This window comes from Cinclus cinclus, chromosome 1, assembly GCF_963662255.1.
Source record: "Cinclus cinclus chromosome 1, bCinCin1.1, whole genome shotgun sequence".
Lineage (NCBI taxonomy): Eukaryota > Metazoa > Chordata > Aves > Passeriformes > Cinclidae > Cinclus > Cinclus cinclus.
In genome coordinates this window covers 91390436-91414187 of record NC_085046.1, presented here as the reverse complement: position 1 = coordinate 91414187, position 23752 = coordinate 91390436, and the positions used below count along the sequence as shown (strand labels likewise).

General features: G+C 36.9%; 1 protein-coding gene across 1 annotated transcript in view; it reads left to right on the top strand.

Moving 5' to 3' along the window:
- Positions 1-23752, top strand: part of LOC134048588 (dynein axonemal heavy chain 5-like) — a 147611-nt gene that overhangs the window by 87473 nt on the left and 36386 nt on the right. The window contains exons 59-67 of the mRNA XM_062500444.1: positions 1365-1532; positions 8666-8884; positions 11403-11579; positions 14970-15164; positions 16410-16565; positions 16871-17053; positions 19984-20154; positions 20593-20971; positions 22085-22356. Of these exons, the coding sequence (XP_062356428.1) occupies positions 1365-1532; positions 8666-8884; positions 11403-11579; positions 14970-15164; positions 16410-16565; positions 16871-17053; positions 19984-20154; positions 20593-20971; positions 22085-22356 (1920 nt within the window). The remainder of the gene's footprint in view (positions 1-1364; positions 1533-8665; positions 8885-11402; positions 11580-14969; positions 15165-16409; positions 16566-16870; positions 17054-19983; positions 20155-20592; positions 20972-22084; positions 22357-23752) is intronic.

The window sequence follows — 23752 nt, the reverse complement described above, 5'->3', positions numbered from 1 at the left end:
GGTCCTTCACATGCTGTCCTCCTGCCCCATTTCTCATTTTGAGTATATATGACAAGAAAGCTCATTGTGTCTGGAGTTCTGAGCAGACTTACTTGTTTGTCATAATTTTGTTCTTGCCTAATATTTTTTAGGCAATGAAAATTAGTGGATGAAGAAGATTATTGAGTTCAAAATTAATTACTTAAAAGGAAAGCATGACGTTTTCCAAGCTTTTGAACAGAGATTTAGGCCACTGCTGGTTGATCTTTGCTTCACCTTTGCCAGCTTGTTAGCTCATTATTTTGAGTAGGAGAATAAAAAAGTCAAAATTTTTGTCCGGCACTATTTTACATTTTAGCAAATTATCATAGTGAAAACACCACCATGGCTAATCTTGGGAGTAATATAGTGAATGTCTTTTTTATTAAAGTAGCTAAGTATCAGATAAATACAAGGCAATCCTTTCTGCTGTGCAGAAAAACAAGAAAAGGGTAAATTGCTTGACAGTATGAATGGTGGATGATTTTTAGATGCATTAAAAGAAAGGCATTAATACATTGCCAAAAAAAGGGAAGATTCTTAACATGTCTATTGTTAAGCAGTCATTTTTAACCTGTATAAGCTCTTCTACTCTCTACCTTGCTTGAGGAGATGAACTCCATTTTCTTCTGACACTTACATAATTATAGATTAACCACCATCGTCAGAGATCTGGCTTTTCATGTTCTCAGTAGATTGTGAAAGGGGGAGAGAAAATGTTGGATTAGAATAACTGCTGAAAGAAATTTCTTTTATGGTTAAGGGAAAGGGTTTAGCTTCAGTGAAGTGAAGACAGTGCCTTGCAGTTTCACCCTTTTCCTTCTGAAAGCTGCATGTTTGGTTCCTTTAGCTGTGTTCACACCAGTGCCTGTCTGACTCCATGATAAGCTTGTTAATAGAACTAGAATAGAAGAAAATGAATCAGTACTTTTCTGATTTATATTTCTGTCATAACAGTTTCCAAACTAGATCACTGAGCATTGGGGAGGGTATTTAAGATGGGGCAAGGACATTGGTTGGGGGGAAAGGGAAGACAGTGCAGTGTTGGAGTAGCAATAACTTAGAACAGCTTAAATTGTCATGGAGCTATAAGCATTAGTAATGTCTGTAAATCTTATGTGTCAGATAGGGATATTAAATGCCAACTCAAGTCAATCTGTTGCAATGGATGTAGGAGTTATTTTCAGGAGTTCACAAAAACTACTAGTCTGTCCTTTAAAAGAGTGAAAGGCAACAGTGTTGCTTTGTTAATTTATTCCATGGTTTTAAAAATAAAAATGTTTCTGTGAAGCAGACATGATTTAAAAACCAATTTTAAAAAATAATTTTTCCTTTCCATTGACTAGGACTCAATTACAGAAGAAACTGTGGAGCTTTTAGAGCCTTATTTGGATATGGAGGATTATAATCTTGAGACTGCTAAAAAAGTGTGTGGAAATGTAGCAGGTCTTTGCTCATGGACACAAGCAATGGCTTACTTTTATGGTATTAATAAAGAAGTTCTTCCTCTTAAGGTATTTAGTATTGACAATTTTATTTTTTTGAGGGATGAATATAGTCAAGTGGAAAAAAAAAAAGGCATGTTATTTTGGCTAAAAAGGAGATTTTTCTTAACAGTTGTTAAGTCAAGCACACAGAGGTTTAATATGTCCTGGCAACTTTTTCCCCTTACACACAACTACCCTGTGGTACAGTTGTTTCTTGTGGGAACACAGTAAGTATTTAGTTTGTTCTTTATAGAGCCTATCTATCTGTTTATGGGAGTTAATGATACCTTCTCTGCCTGCACAGTGGGTTCCTGGCACTATGGAAACTCCTCATGAAACTCCTCATGAAAACTCCTTAGTCCTACTGGCCTGGGAAGGAACCTACTCATTGTGGTCATGATAGAATTTGGGAGAGGAGAGGAGAGGAGAGGAGAGGAGAGGAGAGGAGAGGAGAGGAGAGGAGAGGAGAGGAGAGGAGAGGAGAGGAGAGGAGAGGAGAGGAGAGGAGAGGAGAGGAGAGGAGAGGAGAGGAGAGGAGAGGAGAGGAGAGGAGAGGAGAGGAGAGATCAGTCTTGGCACAGAAGCATTCTTGAATGAATTTAGCTGGAATTCATCTCCCTAAAAAATTTCGGAGTTTCAAACTACTACATTCAAGTGTACATATGTAATAAAGAAAGTAATTTCAAGGTATAGAATTCCGTTGAAACATTGAACTGAATTAGAAAGGGATCAGCCACTGTTGTGTGCATTCCTACAGATGGCTTTATTGTCTTGGAAATGTTCAATTTATGAGTATATTGAAAGAAAGGGACTTTGCATATTTATATAATGATTTATAGTCATTGATCCTAGAGTTTTATGGCTCTTTTCTGAAGTAATACATCCTATCCATTATGCTTCCACTGCACTGATGTTTGGTTTCTTATTGAATAAGCCACTGTATCAGTGGTACAGTCAAAACGCTTGGCAAACGTAGACAGATCTGATTCAAATATGTTAAAAGCATATATTTTTTATTCAAGTAACTCAAGAGAATGCTATATTTTTGTGATATATAAGTAGCTATTTCCTTTTCAAATAATGGGATGTTCACTAATGAAAACAGAATTTGAAATGTTACTATTGAGAGCTATAAAAGGGATCAAGACCTGGGGGAAATAGTGGTTTCATATGCAAATGCAATCCTGAAAGTTGAAAACGTGCTCTTGTAGCTTTTATTGAATATATATGATTTAGGATAACATATAAATTTAGCTTTGTATTCAAGTACTTGCATTCTTGTCACACTGTAGCTGATAAAAAATGAAACATATATATCTTGGCAAAGTGGTGCCTATTGTCAGGTATAGCAACACTCACAAATATTATAAAAACTGAAGATGGCAGAGGGAGGGAGGGAGGGAGGGAGTGTTTAAAGTATGCAGGAGATATTGCAGAAAGTGGTGGAGTGATGCTAAGAAAATAATTGAAAATAAGTGTACAATTAAACTGCATAACGTACTAGCCCAGGCTAATCCATCCAGTGCTAAAAGCAGGTTTACTGAATTAATTAATCAAGTTGTTTTATCCTGACTGCTGTTCTAGGATATAAATCCTCTTCTACACCTGCAAAATGGATTCAATATGTTTTTAAATTGCATCTTAAGTGAGACTCATTGCCTCGTTTATCTTAAATATGAGAACCTGTGAAAACTATTTAATAGTGACTTATATTTTAGTAAATACAGTGTTCAAAAATTGCCTAATTCCTAGGAATGGATACTGGTATTCTTTAGATAAGTGACCTGCATCCCAAAGGTCATTAGTTAGACTTTCCTGTAAGCCTTCAGCACGAGGATGAGCTGTTCCTCCTCAGATGTCTACCTAGTAAACCAGCCTGCTGCATTAACCTGAGAATTTTGTAATACCATCTGCTCCATAACTGTTATTTGAAGAATATAAGAGCAAAATGGAGAAGCCCTGACTTTTTCTGTGATACTGTTAGCCTCCAATTAAAATACTGTGTATAGGAGTATAATTTCCCTTCGGGGTGTCTGCAGTGACTTTAATTAAGTTCTCCTTAGGCTGTTATGGTGATCAAGGGAAGTTTGTTTACAGTTTATAAATTCTGTTTGATATTGAGGATTCTCCCTGTCAAACTCAGTTTTAAGTATGAGACTTTATTGCCTTTTCTACTCGCATTTGTCTCCATGACGAACTAAAAACCACAGCAGGCAATGAAAGGAAATCTTGTACCTGAAGAAGAGGTAATAGTCAAGCAGTGTTGAAATTTGATAGTGTCCATTTAAATAAGTGTGTCCTTGACAAGGTGATGCCCACTGGGCAGGAAAGTGAGCATGCAAGTATGAATTCAAGGCCCACAATAACTGTGAGAGGAAAGCATATACTTTGGGGGGGGTGAAGGGGAGGATTAGATCACCTAAAAAAACAGAGTGAGGTCACGACATGTAACTGAGCAGATAATATGGAAAGTCTTTCACTAGCTAGAACAGACTGTGAAAAGCAGATAAGAGATATGATTTCTGTTCCTTTCAAATGTTATTTTAATCCCAAAGAATGGTCACTGATAGCTAAGAAGGTGAAGCCAAGATTTTATTAATGTCACTCTTGCATGGATCTGTTTGCACGTGTACATACAGATATATATATATATATATATGTACAGGTATACACCTATTTTTTAAAGTTTGTATTAGTGAGGTAAAACCACCGTTTTTGGAATGTGTGCAAAACCTGTGTAGTTCTTTGCATTTTTTACAATCTTTTGCTAAGTAATGGTGGATACAAGTGTACCATGATAAAGAATCTCTGAGGAAGCTGATCCAAAACCAATGGAGTGTCTACAGGAAAAATCTGCAGTAATCTGGACAGGGGCAGTTTTGAGATTGCATTTCCATAAAGAGTTTTCAGTGAGATGCCATGTGCCCAGAACAGGACTGAAGCAAAAGGCAATGATGAGCACTTAGCACATCCCCAGAAGGTCGGGAGCAGAGTGACAAAGTCCAAGTGCAAGAAGCCTTCTGGCCTAGTCCAGCAGCAGTGAGTGCTCAGTGGACTGTAAGAACAATGGACTTTGAAAGCTGAAATTCCTTAGCAAGAGGAGTGCTAGGAAAGCTCCAAATTATCCTTACCTGTAGTGAACTCTATAGTTTTGGATGGTTTTTTTTTTCTCCTAATGGGATTCTCCTAGTAACATTTCCTGAATTTAATGAAGAGCAGTTACTCTTCAGAGTGTTTTGGGATTGATCTGGGCGTTTCATTCAAGATCAGGAACGGCATTAAATGGTATGAGACTTCTTTCTCTTGGAGAAGTAATTTTTATTGAAGTACTTCCTTGGATCAGGGTCAGATACATTTGGTACTTTGCAAAATTGTATTTGCAATGAATCAGAAAGAAACGTAATGTCCATGTCAATACTACTAAATTAAATAGTGTTAGTGAATTTTTCTAGTCACTGGAAAGTGATGATTTACACTGGTAAATTGTTAGAATGATCCCTAGTGTGGATTTGGTTTTGGCTAGGCAGTATTTTTCAGTAGTCTCTGGGCACCTTTCAGGTTCTAGCCTGGTCGAAGAGCCATTCCCACAAGGTTGTCAACATGCAGTCATGCTGTTTTAGAGGCTGAGATAGCTTAATGTGAATTTTTTATGCTGATTAACCTCAGTGCCAGAGAAAGGTCCTGAGCATATTTCATTTAAGAGTACAATTGTGATAGTTATTAAGTGTTTATTTGTTCTGGTTTTGTGTGAAATGCAAAAATCTTAAGAGGGACAGGATCATCGCAACATCTGCTGTGAAGTCCTCTATGAGGGAAGCTTGGAAGAAAGCAAAACAACTGCTTAACCCTTTAGCTGTGGTTCTTGTTGGCCCAGGTGCTGTCTGTGTACCTGCTCCACGCAGCCAGATGCAGAGGGCAAGTAGCAGCACTGGCTGGAGCAGGTGTTGAGAGGGTTGTCTGTCTGGTTCCCCACAATGCCAAAAGCAAGGAAAGGCTGAAGCTGCTGTTCTCACATGAGCCCAGGCATGTTCCAGCATAGCACTGCTTCTCCAGGAGTGCAGATCAGATTGTGGACCTCATGTCTTAAATCCTAGTGATTCATCTGCATAAAATCCATTTATTCAGACTATCACACTGCATCCAACTGGAACAAATTGTGTATCTTTGCTTTGCTGTGTGATTCAAATGGATGAAATGAAGGGTATGAAGCTTGTTCACAGAGCAATGCCTCTAAAATTAGAAAGGCCACAGTGGTTCTTAATGGTTGGGAAACATGTTTCCTTCCTGCCTATTATTGGCTGGAAATGTTTGTATGGAGCTGATTGCAGCTGTAATAGTCTTCTTGTGTAGAAGATTCTTTTTGGCAGCAGAACTTTACTCCTGCTCTCATGGCAGAGCTCTAGACAGGAGGCTGCCAGCCAGCCTGGCAGTGATGTCAATACAAAAGCTGTGTTTGTATCCATGAAATTTTGAAAACTTGAGTTTGGGGAAAAAAAACAGGGAGAAAGCAAATAGTGATGATTTGAAACAAGTAGTCTTTCTGCCTTTGGGAATCACATAGGTTGATCATCCTGGTATGTTGGCTGTCAGTCTCATGTAACCAACTGGTGTTCATCACATCTGATCAAGTAGCCTATGAATCAAACCAGTATTATAACATTTTATATTGTTATGATTACCCTAAAATTGGCTGAGGATCCTGGTTAAATTGTCTGTAAAATAGTGTCTTATTATAGGTCATCTTCCAGAAAATCTGTAAAGTTTTATGTAAATAATTTTAGGGATTTTTTTTCAGGTTAGAATACAACATACTTTTTTTGTACTCATCTCTGAAATACTTTTTTGTTTTCCCTACATCTTCAAACCTGATAGCCTTTTAAGAGTTTTTAAGAATGGGGAAGTCTATTTTAGCAATATTTTTGCACTTTTCTGGGTAGTTTATTGCTGCATAGAGACCTGTGCAGCATATTTCCATATTTACAAGGTGTCATTACTCATATATATTGGGAATTCACATACCCATCCTTTTCCATTGAAGTTCACATCCTGCTGTGGTAAATGTCAAGGTGTTATATGAATCCACGCAGCCAGGTGTAAGTTCTCTATTTTTCCAGGTGTTCTGCCAAGGCTGTTCTTCACAACCCTCCAAAGATCTTCTTTCCTGTGTAACCTCAGTATTTTTCAGCTGGGACTGAAATAATATGTCATAATATTGTTTGACTCCCATTTTTAGCCCCTCAGAATTTAAGGATACGAGGATGCTCTGCAGTGGGGAAGGAGGCGGGGGGAGGTAGAAAAGGGGTGGTGCAGGGTTCCTTTTGGATCAGTAAGAAAGGCCCGACAACAGATGGCTAAATGAGGCATCTGTTTTAATAAGACAGAATAATAAGTGGAGTTTAAGATAATCTGAATAGCCAAAAGAGAAAGTTTTTCTCTTCATGGATTGGATCTGCTCTGCACAGGATACCATGGGCACAGCTATCCTGGCTCTCAATGATGCTTCATGAATGTGGGATGTTCAGCACTTGAAGGGATGTAAAATTCACTCACTGTCTGTCTTCTTCGTATGAATCATTTAAAGGCAGTTGTCTTATTAAGCCATTTGTTGTCAGGCCTTTCTTATTCAGATGCAGAAGGAACCCTGCACTATCTCTCTTATATCTCACCCTTTCCCCTGGTGCAGGGAGCAGTAATACTGCCTCCTAGTCACCTCCTAAAAACTCCTTTGCTGTTGGAAATTTGTCCAGTGGTTCAAGATTCACTAAAACATAACAGCAGTTGTTCTGAAATCTGCTTAGCTGGGTTTAATCAAGACACTGATTGAGCAGTGTTTATTTCTAGGCAGTGCTCTTCAATGTGTTTTTTGATAAACAGTGAGGTAGAAATATTTCAGCATTCTTACATGATGGAAATTTTATGAGCAGCCATTTTACTGGTTCATCTGGATTCCAAAACATTTTTATACCTCTATGATCTGTCAACATAACAGGTGGCTACAGCAGATGAAATTTTACTGACAGTGCTATTCTCTAGCATATACTGTCTGCATATACCTAGATTGCTAATATAGATGGGCAGAGATACATGTGATTTACCTGTATGTGATTTACTTGTATCCAGTACACATGTATGCAACATACATGCACAAAGATATTAGTAACCTACTTCATTGATTAGTACATATATGCTTCTGTAATTCCCTGCTCACAAACCTCTCTTTTGAAATAGACCAGACCCCAACCCATGGTTATGCTGTTAACTAAGAGTTATCCTTTAAGAGAGATGCCTTCTACTGCTACTCTTCTGGTGTGACATGATGCAAGTGTCAAGTTTCATATTCATAATAAAACAGATTTTACAGATTCTTGCTTTTCATCATCATAACTCTTATAGAAGAAAAATACCAGAAATAAGATGCATGATATTTGAACAAGTTTTTTTAAATATTCAGAGTAAATGAAAGCAACCTTTATCTGTAAGTGTGAATTTCTTAAGAAATTTGTCAGACTCTAATCCTTTGCAAATGTATATGAAAATACATTCTGAAGTCACAGAATATTTTTTTTCAACCCTGTTAGGACTATAAAAGTTAAGAGGCCACATTTAAATGACTGGTAAGTCATCATGCAAATTTATAGAGATATGTGAAAAAAATCTCGAGAGTTTTACTTTCCAGAGGAGCAAAAAAACCCCCGTTTGTTGTATTTTGTTATAGAAGTAATTGATGGAAAAAAAGAGCAGAAGAGTGGTTTCTGGTATAACTTTTTGTATTTTATAATTAATGATGACAATATTAAATTTCTTTTGCACTGAGAATATATTACAGGAGGCACATATGTATAAGGCAACCCAATGTACATGTTGCCTCATGTGTCTAGTATACAGCTATTTCAAGTGTATTGTGACTTAAAATCATTGGCCATTGTGTGACCAATAGACCATTCTGGAAATATTATTAAAATATCTTAAGATTTCCTTGAATAACTTTAATGCTATGCTTCTGTTCCAGAGGAAAAAAAGAAAAAAAAATCTGCTGTCATCTTAAAACATGTATTATTTTTAAAACTACCCAACCCAGTAGTATGTGCCATTAAATGAATGTAATTTCCTTGTGCCAAAAAAATAGGTATTAACTACTCTTTGCTTTTAAATATCTGTAGGCAAATTTAGCTTTGCAAGAAGGAAGACTTGCAGCTGCCCAAATGGAACTAAACAGTGCACAGAATCAGCTGGATGAGAAGCAAATGGAACTGGATGAAGTACAAGCCATGTATGATGCTGCTATGAAAGAGAAGCAGGCCTTGCTCGATGATGCTGAGACGTGCAGAAGGAAGATGAATAATGCCACAGCTCTGATTGAAGGATTAGGGGGAGAAAAGGTATTAGCAAACACGTGTAGATTTCCAGCACAAAGTAGGTGTGCAGTTTTGAGAATGCTACGTAATGATCATAGCAGTGCTTAACAAACTCAAGGCATGGTGACATCTTGATATCACATGACACTTTTTGTAGTAATATGTATGGGGATTTTTCCTTGATGTTAATGTATCTTAAAAAAAGTAAAGTGTTAATTATTCTGCACGAAGATTTATGCTATATCATATGACTCGTATGAGGATAAAGTTCAGATTTAAAGCCAAGGAGCCAAATTCCTTTTAGCTTTATTAAGAAGAGGAATTAGGCTTAACCTAAATAATTGCCCTAAAATATTTATAAGAAGGATTACTCTCTTTTTCTCACCAAGTATACAAGAATACAAATTTGAAGCTTGACTAATTTCCTGAATTATAATTGGAGCTTAGATTTCTACTAGAGCCTTTTACAGAATTATGGGCTAATTATTATCCTCTGCACTGAGCTTGAAATTTACCTTTCCTATGCAGGCCTTTCTGGCTTCAGCCTGAACATTTTCAGAGGAAGCAGGATACTCTTTCCCCCCCTCTTATTATTTGCTTTGTTAATTCCTTCATTGATTTCCCACAAAGTCAAAACTGATGTGTTCTGTGAAGCCAGGACTTCGAATTTCTTTTTCCAAAGCATTTCTTTGCACAGCTGCCCTTCAAATTACATCAGTGAGAAATCTTAGATGCTTTGTCATATTTTTTCAGTGAATTTCTGAATTTAAGAGCAGCACAAAATTAGGAAATTATAGTGCCTTATTGTGGGTTTTCTGAAGCCTTGTGCTATGATGTCTTGTAAGAGCTGTTATTCCACTCTACTTTCGAAAATTCAGACAAAAAATTTCTGTATGCCACTTGGAGTATTGGACAAACTGACACTGGGTTAAATGTGTTTTCTAAACTTGAAACATGTAGGTCCTGAACAAGACTGAGTGCAGAGTGATTGTAAGGGACCAAAAATCTGGAAAGAAATGAATAAGCAAAAATATTAGTTAATTATTTTTCATTTTTAAACACATTTAAAAGTAATACTTATAAAATTGCAGAATCATGGAATAATTGAGATTGGAAAGGACCTCTGGAGACCACCTAATGCAAAACACACATCACCCCCTGCCCCCTACTCAAGGCTCAGGACATTGTTTGGTTAGGTTTTGAATACCTTCCAGGATTCCACAAATTCCCTTGGAGCCTATTCGAATTTTTGACCACTCTCACTGAAATAAAGGGATTTTTTTGTGCGTTGAATTTAAATTTCTTATATTCCAGTGTGTGTCCATTGCCCCTTGTCATTTCACAGAGTACCAGTCAAAAGAGTATGGCATCTTCCTCTTTACACCTTCCCATTATGTATTGTGCACATAGATACATGTGTACGAATTCCCCCAGCACTCTCTGTGTTCAAGGCTAAACAATCTTAGCCAAGGCTGCCCCCAGATTTTAGATCCCTGATCAGTTCTTTATCTGCAAGTCTGAGGTTAAGCAAACTGCCTTTCTCTCATTAAATCCTCCCTCGACTGTGTCAAGGACTTTTGTCATTGCCTTCCTTAAAACCTCAAGGATTGCTTGTGTCTTTCTGTGTTGTCCCTTGAGATATTGGGTTGTTGAAGCTCCCCATGTAGACCAAGGCTCATGCAGATGCAAGGTTTCTTCCTACCTCTGAAACAGCCCTCATTTACTTCTTGTTAACCGTGTTTTCTGTGGCAGACACGCACATCTCCCACATTGATCTTCTCTCTGATGCTAACCCATAAGTTCCCAACAGGCATATTGTCCATCCTTGAACCTCCCATGCCAAACACATGCATTCTGCTCTCTCACACATGAAAGAAAACCCCTCTTTTCACCTTCCCAACCTGTCCTTCCCAAGAAGCCCATAGACAGCTGATGCAGCTCTCCAGTTGTGAATGTCTTTCCACCAAGTTCCCGTGACCCCCATCATATCATGACACTGCAACCACGTGCAGAGTCCTCGTTTGTTCTCCCTGCTCTGCACATTCACACAGAAGCGCTTCAGCGAGGTGCCTAGCTGTGATAATTAATGTCCTATCAGCAGTATGAAAGCTGTCCCCACCATTCCGTCTGGTGGACATGTCTTCATTTATGTGGGTATCCTTAGGGTGATCCTCCATTAACCCTGTTTTGTTGATTACAGGGTCCCTACAGTTTATCTCACCCCACACATTTTGTTTGCTAGCCCAGCCCTCCACTTCCTCCTATGCCTATTGGTCCTCCTCTGCCTTCCACTTCATTCCTCCTTTAAAAATTCTGCTTACCAGTTTGACCAGCTTGTCCACAAAGATGCAGTCTCTCCACTTGGTCAGGTGGTTGCCATCACTTCCAAGCAAACTTCGACTTCTGAAAAGAATGATTTAAAGAAAAAAATACTCCTTTTTTTGAAGAAAACTTATTTAACAGAAAGAGATAAATTAAGTTAGATGTTTCTGTTAGTTTTGTGTCTGCTTAAGCTAACTTCTTTTAAATAATTTACATACAGCTTCGTTGGACAGCAAGCAGCAAAAACTTTCAAAATCAAATTATTAATTTGGTGGGGAATGTTCTTCTGGCCGCTGGCTTTCTCTCTTACTCTGGACCTTTCAATCAGGAGTACAGGAATTTGCTACTCCAATTGTGGAAAAATGAGATGGACAATAGCAAGATTCCATACAGTAAAGTAAGTGTTCATGTTTTGTTCTTTGCCTTGCTGAGAAATTGTATGCAGAGCATTTTGTTCCAGAAAAGTACATAATTGGAAGATTATATACAGACTGTCACATTCAGTCAAATTTTTAATGAATTAAAAATCCTAAGAGTTGACAGCTGAGCTTCTAAACCAATATGTTTTAAATTCCTCTTTATACTGTCAGGCATTTCACAATTGGTATGTAGGACACTTCTCTGGCAAATCTGAGAGAGAAAAGCTGTCTGAAGTCAGCTGCCCTGGGAGACATAGCATTATACAGGAAACAAAGTAAAATTTATCAGCTTAGAATGCATTTACCTTTTCATAAGAGGAAACATCACCTTTGCACTTCCGTGTATTATCAGTATATACCCTTTAGTCATACCCTTTGCTGTGTACCCACAACATTTAATTTGGTTTAATTTGAAGTGTCATGTAGAAATTACTGATTTAAACAAATTATGTATTTTGAAAGGCTTGGTTTGCAGCTTGCTCCAGTGCTAGCTTTTCAATCCATGCACCTTTGTCAACAGTGAGGCTGTTCCAGGGAAGCTGACATTGCAGTATCTCCTTCACTGGCCTGTGTCTGTGCAGACAGACGTGGCCTAAAATGCACTGGAGCTACAGTCCCATCACTCAGTTTCTCTTTCTTGACACTTCATATTCTACCTTTATTATGGTGAGCAAACTGCATGCTGAGACTGTAACACAGGGCAGGATGCCTTGCATGAATCTTGTTCTTTTCTTTTACTATTGTCTGCCTCATGAGTGCCAGACCTGGCAGATGTGCTGGTGCAGAGGCTTTGCTCATGGCCAGAAGCAGTCTTGCTGCTATTCCATGACTTTTAGGAGTTCTGTCTAATATTCTTCCCTGTACCTGTAAAAGACATATCGAAGACATATTCATGCTGAAGGCAGAATTTGGGCTGTAGTAATAAAAACTCTCTTTCTGAGTAACCTGTGTTGTCTTCCACTTGGTTTTGTGAATACCTGCTGTACATTTTCTTCAGCAGTAAAGGCTGGAGAAATAGTTCAGGGACTCTCTCTTCCTCTCAGCCCAGGAGTTGAGGCATTAAATTCAAACACTTCCTGTTCTCAGCTGTCAAAGATTTTGACAGAGCAGTTGCTGCTGAAAAATGCTGTGAGCTACTGAGCAACCTGTGTACAGCTGTATCATTGTGAAACAGCTAAAGGTAGATCTGCATTTTCTTTTCCTGTTTTTTGGGATTTGGCACTTAAAGCCTCTATTAAGGAGACCTATTTTCCATGAGGGGTTTGTTCTCTTCATAGAAGTTACTTGTGAATATATTTTTTATTACTTTTTATGTTAGGTTAGCATAATTCTTGTAGTGCTGATTAACCTTGACCTGACAGAGTGAAACTTTCAATCCAGCCCAATTTATGCTGTGACTTAAAAGATGAATGACTCTGACCCACCCAGCAAAGCTCACTGAAAGCTGCTGATGATAAAAAAATGTAAGGCCAAGATGGATTTATTAATAAACTACCAGGAGCAGTGCAGTTTCAGGCAAGATTCTTAACCATTGTGTCATGGGAGTTATCCTACATGCACTCATCCCAGGGAAGCTCTTTCTCAAATTCAGTGTACAAAATGTTCTTAAAAACTACTTACCTTGGGGAATATCTGTCAGGATTCTCACCATTCAAGGATAAGAAACTGGATGTATAATGTCCTTAGAAAGCAATGCATAAAGAACTAAAATTCTGCTTCCATGAAGTGTTCTGACCACATTACTATTTGGCTGCATCCTTGAAAATTTGAGGAATACTTCCTTATTGTTTCTATGTTGCTTCCCCTCCTGTCCCCACCCCACCCTCACTATGTCTCAGTTAGATGGAGAATACTATAGTTAATGGTAGTTATGATGGAGAATACCATAGTTAATTTACCATTTTGTTTAGACAGTTCCCATTATTATTTTCATCATAGTGCAATAAAGAGAGTTTTGATTTTTCCCAGGGAATTAAGTACTCACAAGAGGTAGTACATGGGCTTTTCTTGATACTTCACACCACAGGAAAGAAAGCAGCTTTGCAGTTCAAACAAAAGGCTTGACACCTGCCTCACAGACTAACTGACTGTGAGTGTGTGAGTCATTTAGACATAACAATTTAGAAAGATCTGTGTAAAATTAGCCACCTATCTGTTTAGTTAGGCACTTAGTGGAGTTTCAGAGTTGCAGGGTGACTGATACTTCTTGCTGTAGGCAAGAAAAAGGTCAAAGCTGTTTAGATCCTACTCATCTGCTTAAGGAGCTAAATATGGTTTTAGGTTCCAATTGCTGAAAAAAATTGCCTTTTAAATGCTCTTCTGTCCTTCGCACAAATGTAAACCTGATTGCTAAAATTCTCTGTCTTAGAATGGTTTATATTGCTTCATTGTGAGCCTTCAATAATTTTAGCAGTAAAAAAATCAGAGGGATAAAAAAGCTTTGGTGTCTTGCAACCACTGGTATCATTAGGTCTCATGATCGTATCACAACTCTCACAGTATTTGAAGTTTTGCTTTAGGCTTCAGATGCTGAATTATGTGATTTTTGCAAGAATTGCAGGCTTTTACTTTCTTTCTTTTATGTCTTTATTTCAAACATATTCTTAGAGAAAGCCTACAAGTAGGAGTTGTTGAACGAAAAATGTAAAGAGCAAATAAAAAAAAGTTTTATTATTTTAAAAATTCTCAATCCTTACTAAGGTGCTTTTCTAAATGGGAGAGTTTGGTTTGCTATTTTCAGCACTGTTTTCTTCACATACACTTTTTTGAGAGGCCAGTCACTTTTCAGAGTGAATAAAATAAAGCAAGTTAGTTGACAAGTGCAAATCAGACTTTAGGAGAGAATATGTGAACTTTGAAGGGTTTTAGCTTATCAGCAATAACCTTTCATGATAGTTCATGGTTACTGATCCATAGCACAGCTTCACTTTCTTCTCTTAGTCTCCCACAGCCATCTTGTGCTTGGAAGGCACTTTCCAGCAAGTGGAACCTCTTCTGAGCAAGATGACGCTTCCACTTGAACTGGCAGGAAAAGAGTTTGCCATTAAAAATGACAAAAAATCAGTTTATCATTAGATATTGAACTGGCTTCAGAATTTTTCTTACACTTTCTGATGGGCATCAAAGCCTCAACAGAATTCACTTTCATTACTGCTCAACTGCAATGATTGAGCCTCTGAAAAGAAACAGCAATAACTACCAAATACACTCTATGATGCATTCTGATCAGAATAAGAAGAAACCATCCAGCAGATGTTTTAGTATAGCTCCTCTAACTGGCACTGTATTTACATGTATTGTAAATTTTCTGCATTGTATTTACATGTTTTCTACTGATACTAATTTTGTAATTGCATATTTTCTATTAGAACTTGAACCTTACTGATATGCTTGTTGACAATGCTACAGTGGGTGAATGGAACCTCCAGGGTCTTCCAATTGATGACCTTTCAATTCAAAATGGCATTATTGTCACAAAAGCATCTAGATATCCTTTGCTGATTGATCCACAAGGCCAAGGAAAGATCTGGATCAAAAATAAGGAAATGAATAATGGACTTCAGGTAAAGAGTTAATTTACAATTTTTTAAAATGTGTGTGTCATTTGTGTCATTGTACTATGGCCATGTGTAATTTAAATCTGATGTTTATTGGTATACAGTTATGCAGAAACTAAAACGAGACTGATGCATAACCTGTACCCTTGTGTTGGGCTATCAATAACAGGGCAAAATAGCTTGGAATTATATGTTATGGCATATCTATTTTTATAATTAATCTTTTAATTGCTTGCCATAGTGAAAGAGAAACAAAGAAGGACGTGAAAGGTTGCATCTCATTCTCAGCCTTAATGGAGACTTGTATCTCCTGCTCTGGATCTGAGTTCTCCAGAGTATGTCCAGGAGGAACAGAGTTATGTCAAGGTTCTGAATACACAAGTGTTTAAATTATGGCTTACATTTGGGATATTGTAATTTTCTATGGTCTTGTCAGTGTTTTGTTGTTGGTCATCCAGAAAGTAGCTTTATCCCTCAGCTGAATTTGAAATAAAAATGTAGGCAACATGCTGTTTTGATGGATACACATATGCCTACATTATAACGAACAAGAAGTGCAGGGTGGTGGAACAGAATATTAATTTTTAAATAATATACTGGTTTAATTCTGTGTAATGTGCCTCTAAGATATTTTAATTATACCTTTTTCAAAGAGATTTGCCTATAAGACAAGGATTTATTTTAAAAACATGTCTATCCTAATTATTTTTCCTGGTAAGAAAACCACCCAAAAGCTATGATTTAAGAGATGCCTGGAAAGGCTATTAAATTATCATCTTCAAGGATTGTGTTAAATATATTAAATTTAAATAAATGAAAAGGAGTTTGTGTGACTTTTAGCAATTTTAAGACTGATGGAACCGAATTGGAAATTGAATGTCTGATGTCAGATCAGGCCTCCTATGTAACACTGGTTCCCTTCTTGAACTCCATAAATATTTCCTTACTTCACATTAGTGTTCTAAGCATAAATCTATTTATATTTAGGAGATATTAAGATATTAAAATGATTATATAGATATGCAGATAAATAAGTAAATAGTAACAATAAGGAAATGTGATCTCCCATCCTCCTAAGTTTAAAGCAAAACTTCCATCTGTGTTGGCAGAGGCAAGTTTTAGTCCCTATAATGTAGCCATTTGTATAGATATCCTAGGATGATTATAAATGTTTTAAGCTGCAATAGATTTTTATGATTTTTTTTCTGTGTGCTTTCAAGTGCATGCTCTGTTGTGACTCAATCTTCGTAGGTTACAGCTATGAACCACAAGTTCTTCAGAAGTCATATAGAAGATTGCTTGTCCCTTGGCCGACCTCTGTTAATTGAAGACATTGGAGAGGAACTTGACCCTGCCCTAGATAACATATTGGAAAAAAATTTCATAAAATTTGGTTCAGCACACAAAGTAAGATAAATTGTAGATGTGAAATTAAAACCCAACAGGCAGATGTTGGGTATGGGGTGGTCTGAATACTGACATGATTTGTGTCTTTAAAAAAGACACAATGTGTCTTAGAAAATGAGTAGTGAACTCATGGGGTTGTTTGAAGGGCTTTTTTACCCTTAATCAGAAAGTTTTAAAAGTGCAAATAAAAACTTAAAACAAAAGAGTTCATAGATTTTTTTTTTATCTGATAAAATAACCGTTTTTAAAGTAATAGTTTTTCTGAATTAAGCTTTTGAAAATTGAGAAATGTTTCTTATTTTCAGGTGAAAGTAGGTGACAAGGAGGTAGATATGATGAAGGGGTTTACCCTCTATATGACAACAAAGGTGGCTAATCCTGTTTATACTCCAGAAATTAGTGCAAGAGCAACTGTGATTGACTTTACTGTTACTATGAAAGGGCTGGAAGATCAGCTCCTTGGCCGTGTCATCCTCACAGAAAAGCAGGTATGGAGTCTTGCAGTATTTGAATAGCGGGAAGGCTTGTTCAGTATCTGCACCAGGAGTGCATGCATATTCAATGGCTTGGTTGAAATCAAATGCAAGAACATAAATGTGAATGAAAGTTTAAAGGTTGTGCATTTTCTGAAATACAATGTGGAGCTGTTTTTTAATTGAACGGGGGAACCTAAACATTTATTTTAAGATCTGGCCTTGGAAAGAGAACAAAGAAAATTATTCATTAAAAATACATCACAGGCATACACATAACATACATAAAACAAATTTATTCCTTCATATATGGAAAGGGCTTCTTGTTCAGACAGAATTCTCTTTTATTTCTGAATTCCTTTATAAACTTAATTTGAATTACATGAAAAAATGCTTATGAACTTGAACTACATTTTCCAGCCAGACTCTAGTGTGCAAGAAGATAAAAGATTCTTAAGGAGCCTTGAACACTGATTTGACTCTGTCCTTACTAAAATTTGCATTGATTATGTGGAAGTTAATATCAGGAAGAAAATCCTCTCTCAGGTGAGAGAAAAAAATTGAGGTTTGCATTAGCAGAGCTGCTGCTTTCAGTAAGTAGCTGATGTAGGCTTGCTCATGTGAGAGGATTTGCCTACCTAAGAGAATTAATTCTTCCTTTGACTTCCCCAAAGCATGTTCTAACCAGTCCTCTTTAGTGGTGCTGTCATTTTCTCCAGCCAACACCCTTCCACTTTGCCCAAAATGAGCCTTTATTGAAGTAAGGACTGGAATTAAGGTGCCCGTCCTTCAGTCTGACTGTCACAAACAGAGGCTGGAAAGCCATTGTAATGCACAAGCTTCCTGTGAATTGTTCCATGAAAACCAGAAAAACTGTGACAGCAGGTACTGGGGGAAAATAGGGTGGGAGAAATGCTTTAGATGCAAAACTTTTAATCTTTACTCCAGTAGATGTAGGTTTCTGTAAGCAAAAATGAACAGCATCAGCAGGAGTGAGTGGGAGTATCCTGACTAACCTCTGAAGGGAGGGAGAGGTCTAAATCAAGATGGAAGTGTAATAGGCTACTCATGACATACATATAAAACTCCTCTTCCCACAAGATACTGTGGCTCTGTGGTTTTTCTCTTTTTTTCTTGGACAGAACTGTTATAGTCTTCATATTGAATGTACCTAGCAACACCTAGACTGCATTTTGGGTCAGAAATATAGTCACTGAAAAATATTCCTCCAGTGCTGTACATCAGCTGAAGAGAGTTGCAAGGGAGCCTGGTTAATGTTGGCACTACTTGCTGCACAGGGACATGGTTGCAGCTGATCAACATTTATTAAACTTCTTTTGGCAGATCTGAAGACATCATGGTTGTCCTATCTCTTCTGTCTCAGTATGAGATGAATGTTGTAGTATAGATAGTCAGAGCCAATGGGATTCTGAAAAATGTATTTCAAAGAAAAGGCACGACGTGAACAGACATTCTGAAGAACAGGTTTTCTATAACAAAGAGACAACTTTATGATCTCTGAGCTAAAGTAATAGATTAAAGGAAACCAAGACATTCTTAAAGATTGCTCTAGTGATCAATGATATATCATCAAAGATATATCATCAAAGATGTTTATTCTTCTCAGCTTTATAGGTTAATTCTCTATATATAGAAAAAAAAATCAGCATATTTTTGTACTTTGATAATGAAGTTGCTGCCACTATTTGTGTTCAGAACAACTATTATTTATGTTACAGATATGTTTGTGAAGTTCCCTTGCAAACAAAAACTGGCACCTGGTATATTTGCTAATTTTCTGAAAGATACCATTTACAGGCTTATAAATAGTATGGGTAAAGTGTCTGATCTTAAAGCACATCCTTATGTGGCATTTAAGCATGTAGATAAATGTATTTTTGAGTGTTTTGTGTAATTCTAATATTTTTTTTTGTATTAATGGTATAGAAAGAGGAGTAAATGTAGAAAGCTGAATTACTGATGTTTAAGCCATTCCTCTCTTTGGGGATGCAGTTACTTGTAGCTTCCACAGAGCTACACTCTGTAGCCCCAGAACATACTTCAAACAGGTTTTCAAATGAGAAGTTTATGAAAATAAAGAAATTTGTCACTTCTTTGAAATACAGGAGAACCTTTCCTGTACTTTTTAACTATGTACCTCTCCTTTTTCTCTAACCTGACATGTTGACAAAAAAATGAAAATAAACTGAAGCCATAGGTGTAGATAGACTATTATTAACTCCCCTTTTCTTATAGGAAGGTTGACTTGATTGATTAAATAAAGACAGCCAGCAAGAGCATCCCCGAGCTGTGTAGACTGTGCTGTATAGATGCCTCATTTCACTTGGCATTGTGTTGACTCGCCTGCCTTTTTTCCCTTGTCATTGTCTGTCTTGTAGAAAGGGCAAAAACATCCATATGACATAGATAATAATTGTAATATTTCCTGTTTTATAAGCAGTAGAGGATTGTATCTTTCAAAGTCACAGAATCATAGAAATTAGAAATGAAAAAGGTCATCCAGTCAACTTTGCTCACCACGTAAAACCCATCCATACAAAGCATCTTTCAGGCCTTTATCTGATTTAATTTTAAGTACTCAATGTAATGTGGCTTTTATCACTTGCTGTTGGAAACTATTTTTAGTGGTTTGTGCACCTTACTGTGAAGAAGATTTTCCTGGTAATTCTGATGTGTTTTCATTCTCCAGTATTTATGCTTCATTAAACAAATAAATTCAGGATGCGTATAAATTACTTTGATATATATTCAGTGTGCATATAAATTATTTTAGTACAGAAATATTTAGTAGTATTTCAGTATTTCATGGAAAAGACAACAAAGTACTCAATCTGACATGCATGAAATCACATTTCCTGTGTCTTTATAAGGAATCTTCCTTTTAATTGGTATTACATATTCTATGGCATATTTCTTGAATGCAGGAACTGGAAGCAGAAAGACTCAAACTGATGGGACAAGTGACATCCAACAAGAGGAAAATGCAGGAGCTTGAAGATAATCTGCTCTGCCGTCTAACCAGTACAGAAGGCTCGCTGGTTGAAGATGAGTCTCTGATAGAAGTCTTAAGGATTACTAAAAAAACAGCAGAAGAGGTGAATTTTGAATGTACTGCAGATATATTTTGTAATTGTAATGTAAAGATACTATATATAAAAAGATGTATTATATATTTTTATTCCTGTTTTGTTTTTTTCCATTCAGAGCCACTATATAACTTCTGAATTCTTAACAAATAAATAGTAGAAACACTGATATTTTTCTTCATAAAAAAATTGAAAAATTGAACTGCTACCTGGATACTGTTTATATTCCAGGCATATTTTGCAGGTGTAAATTTGAATCAGTTCCCATTGTGACAGGGGTTGGAACACATGAAGAAGCAATGTCTGTGTTGAAACACTGGCAGAGAGAATCCAAGCTCAACTAAACATATTATTGTGTTCCTAATCAAGACCTTTTCTTTTTGCTTGTGTAGTATAAATCACAAGTAATACAACTTAATCTTCATGTTCTTTTCCATTAATTTTAAGGTCAGTGAAAAATTAAACACAGCAATGGAGACAGAGGTGAAAATCAATACTGCACGTGAAGAGTATCGGCCTGTGGCAGGTCGTGGTAGCATCCTTTATTCCCTAATTGTGGAAATGAGCTTGGTTAATGTCATGTACCAAACATCTTTAGGGCAATTCCTTGGCATTTTTGACCGATCAGTGGAAAGATCTCAGAAATCTCAAATTCCAGCAAAAAGGGTAATTTATATAATCGAGCATCTCACCTATGAAGTCTTCAAGTACACAGTTCGAGGGCTGTATGAAAATCACAGGTTCCTGTTCACATTGCTTCTGGCACTGAAGATTGACTTGCAGGCCAAGAAGATTTCACACACTGAGTTTGAGACACTGATAAAAGGTAATTTCTCTAAAAATGTTCCAGTTTACTTATGTCTGTGTACTGCCAAACTCAGATTTTGTAGTACTTGCACTAACAATGTGTTATATCCTGTGGATCTACTTGTTTTTAATTTGTGAATGAAAGCATATACATTCCAAGAAGGAATTAAGAGACAAATTTTCCAAAACAAGAGCAATATAGATTATTTGTTATTAAAATAATGCTTAGATGAGGGTTATTTTAACTGTTACGCATTGCAAAATGGGAAAAAATAAGTCCATTACTTGTAAGAGAACTTACAGTCTCTACTGTCTGCCTCTTTTTCAAGTTGCCACATATCTATCTGTGTCTCTGAAATTGTAGAGAATCAGCAAAAGCTCTCTTGATGGCTGATGAGCTGGCATGTGAATGCTGTACCAGACCTAAGTATCAGCAAAAAAGGTGGAGGTCTGTTTCATGTTGTAAACCACTTTTATATTGCATTGCATTATGTCACCACTATATGTCACTACTCAGACACAATGACAAAGAAAAATTTGAGTAAGGTTTATAAAATTTGATGGGGGTTGACCTCACTGCCTCCAAGATAAGATGAATACAGTCTGGTACAAGGACAAATACAGTCAGGTGCTTGACATCCATATATCCCAGTTTGTTTGGCAAACACTGAGTTACTGTTCAGCTGTGGCTCAGCTGTGCTGGGTGTGCAAATGGGCCTGAGGCTGAGTGGTGGTTGAGCTAAGAGGCTGTTGATGTTGCACAGTCCTGGGAATGAATGCACCACATGCTTTCTTATTCTTTAGTATAGATGAAAAGAGGCTGTACTAACCATTCTACGCCTGCTCTGAAGAACTAGGTTTGAGTATCCTTTTAGGTGGCCATGTTTTATTCCAGCTCTACAGACAGAGTAGAAGCAGTATAAAAATTAGTGGGATATCAGCTTAGGGAGGAACTGAGACCACTTTCCAAGTAGGTCTTTGTTAAGTGTTTCTTCCATGCAAATTCTAGGTCTCCTTATCCTGGTTTACGTAAAATTGCTCCCTGAATTTTATAAAAAAGGTATTTTTTATTACCTGTCATTTTTCTGTTTAACAATATTTGTTTTCCTCTATAATACTTTCCACTTTTCAGGAGGTGCCAGCTTGGATATGAATTCTGTGGAACCAAAACCAAAAAAGTGGATCCTTGACACGACATGGCTCAATCTTGTGCAGTTATCTAGCTTGTACCCTTTCAATCAACTTCTGGTGCAAATTGTTAAGAATGAGAAGTCTTGGAAAGCCTGGTTTGATGAAGAAGCTCCTGAAAAATCTGTTATTCCTGATGGTTATGACAGCTTACTGGATCAATTCCATAAATTACTCCTTATCCGTAGCTGGTGCCCTGATCACACCATTGCCCAAGTAAGATACACTTTTGTACAATGGTTATGCCATGTGACATCTCCTGAAGAACTGCTAGTTTCAAACTTATGTTCTCTGAATTTCTTGTTAGTATAATATTTTTGCAGAGTGAGATATTTTGTAAAATCAGATATTGAAATGCTCACTAGAAATATGTATGAAAACACTAATTTATTTAATTGCAATGAACTAGGAAGCAGAACATTAAACAAATTGTGTTGGAGATGGAAGAATACCATTTTTTTTTGTGTGGTTCTTTCAAAGTTGAGTCATGAAACCTGTAAAGAAGTTGCATTCCTCTGGTGAATCAAAAGATACATCCCTGTTCTTTTTCACAGAAGTGGTGGAAAAAGAACAATTCACTTTTATGACAGGTGCACTAAACCAGCAGACAAACTGTTTACTTACCCTCTCTACTGAGATTGTAATAATTAAGTCTGCCTCGTGGCAAATGTCATAAAAGAAGCTGCAGGAGACTAGCAGTTTCTCCAGAGTTTGTGATATTTTGATTTTTCCTCTCTAAGAAGATGTAAAAGAGATGTATGAGCCTATGAGTACCCTCTTTTCACTTTTTTTTTTTTGTTCTTTCTGTACTAGCAAGTAGTAGTTTTTCTTTCCTGTTTATCTCAACTTTACATGTTGCATGCTGTGATAGCATGTTCTGTATTTAGGGGACACCATATTTTCATGGACCTCTTTTTCAGCAAAGCTCACTCTCTCCATAATTTAAATAGAGCAAAATAATAAAGCTGCTGCTTCTTAGTTATCAACTTATTATCTATGAACAATTACCTATCAACTTATTTATCAATTATTATTGTCTTGCATAACAATTTCTGAAAAAGAATGTCTCTGAACAACGGTTGCAAAAAAAGGTAATTATATTAATTTTTGAGGAGAGAGGAGATTTATTTTGTTACCCTCTTCTTTATCTGTTCCTTCCCTACTGTCTTTTCCCAAGTATTAGAAATTTTACCTGTCTAGGACAAAATTTACACTTAATAGTGGGTGATGGAGGGGTTTTTTTTCTACAATTGACATCTTCCTCAGTCCACCTTGTTCCTCAGTGCTTCTCTTCATCATACATGCCTCAGAACCTGTGTGAGGCATTTCATAGTTAGGAAATCACCTCAGTCAAAAAAGAATTTCATGCACTAAGGTAGCTTTAGAAGTTCTTTTAGAAAATGTCTGTGAAAAGGAAAAAAAAATAGAGGCATAAAGAAGGTTTGACCTTTAAGGATCAAGTCTGAGCTGAGTTTATGTTTTGTAGAAATAGATATTCAGCCTAAGAGACTTGGATTACCGCTGGACAGGAGAATGTGTTTGAAGTTCCAATAAATATATGGGAGATTGTGACTGGGTCAGGTGAAAGATCTGGCTAATCCACTCTGCTATA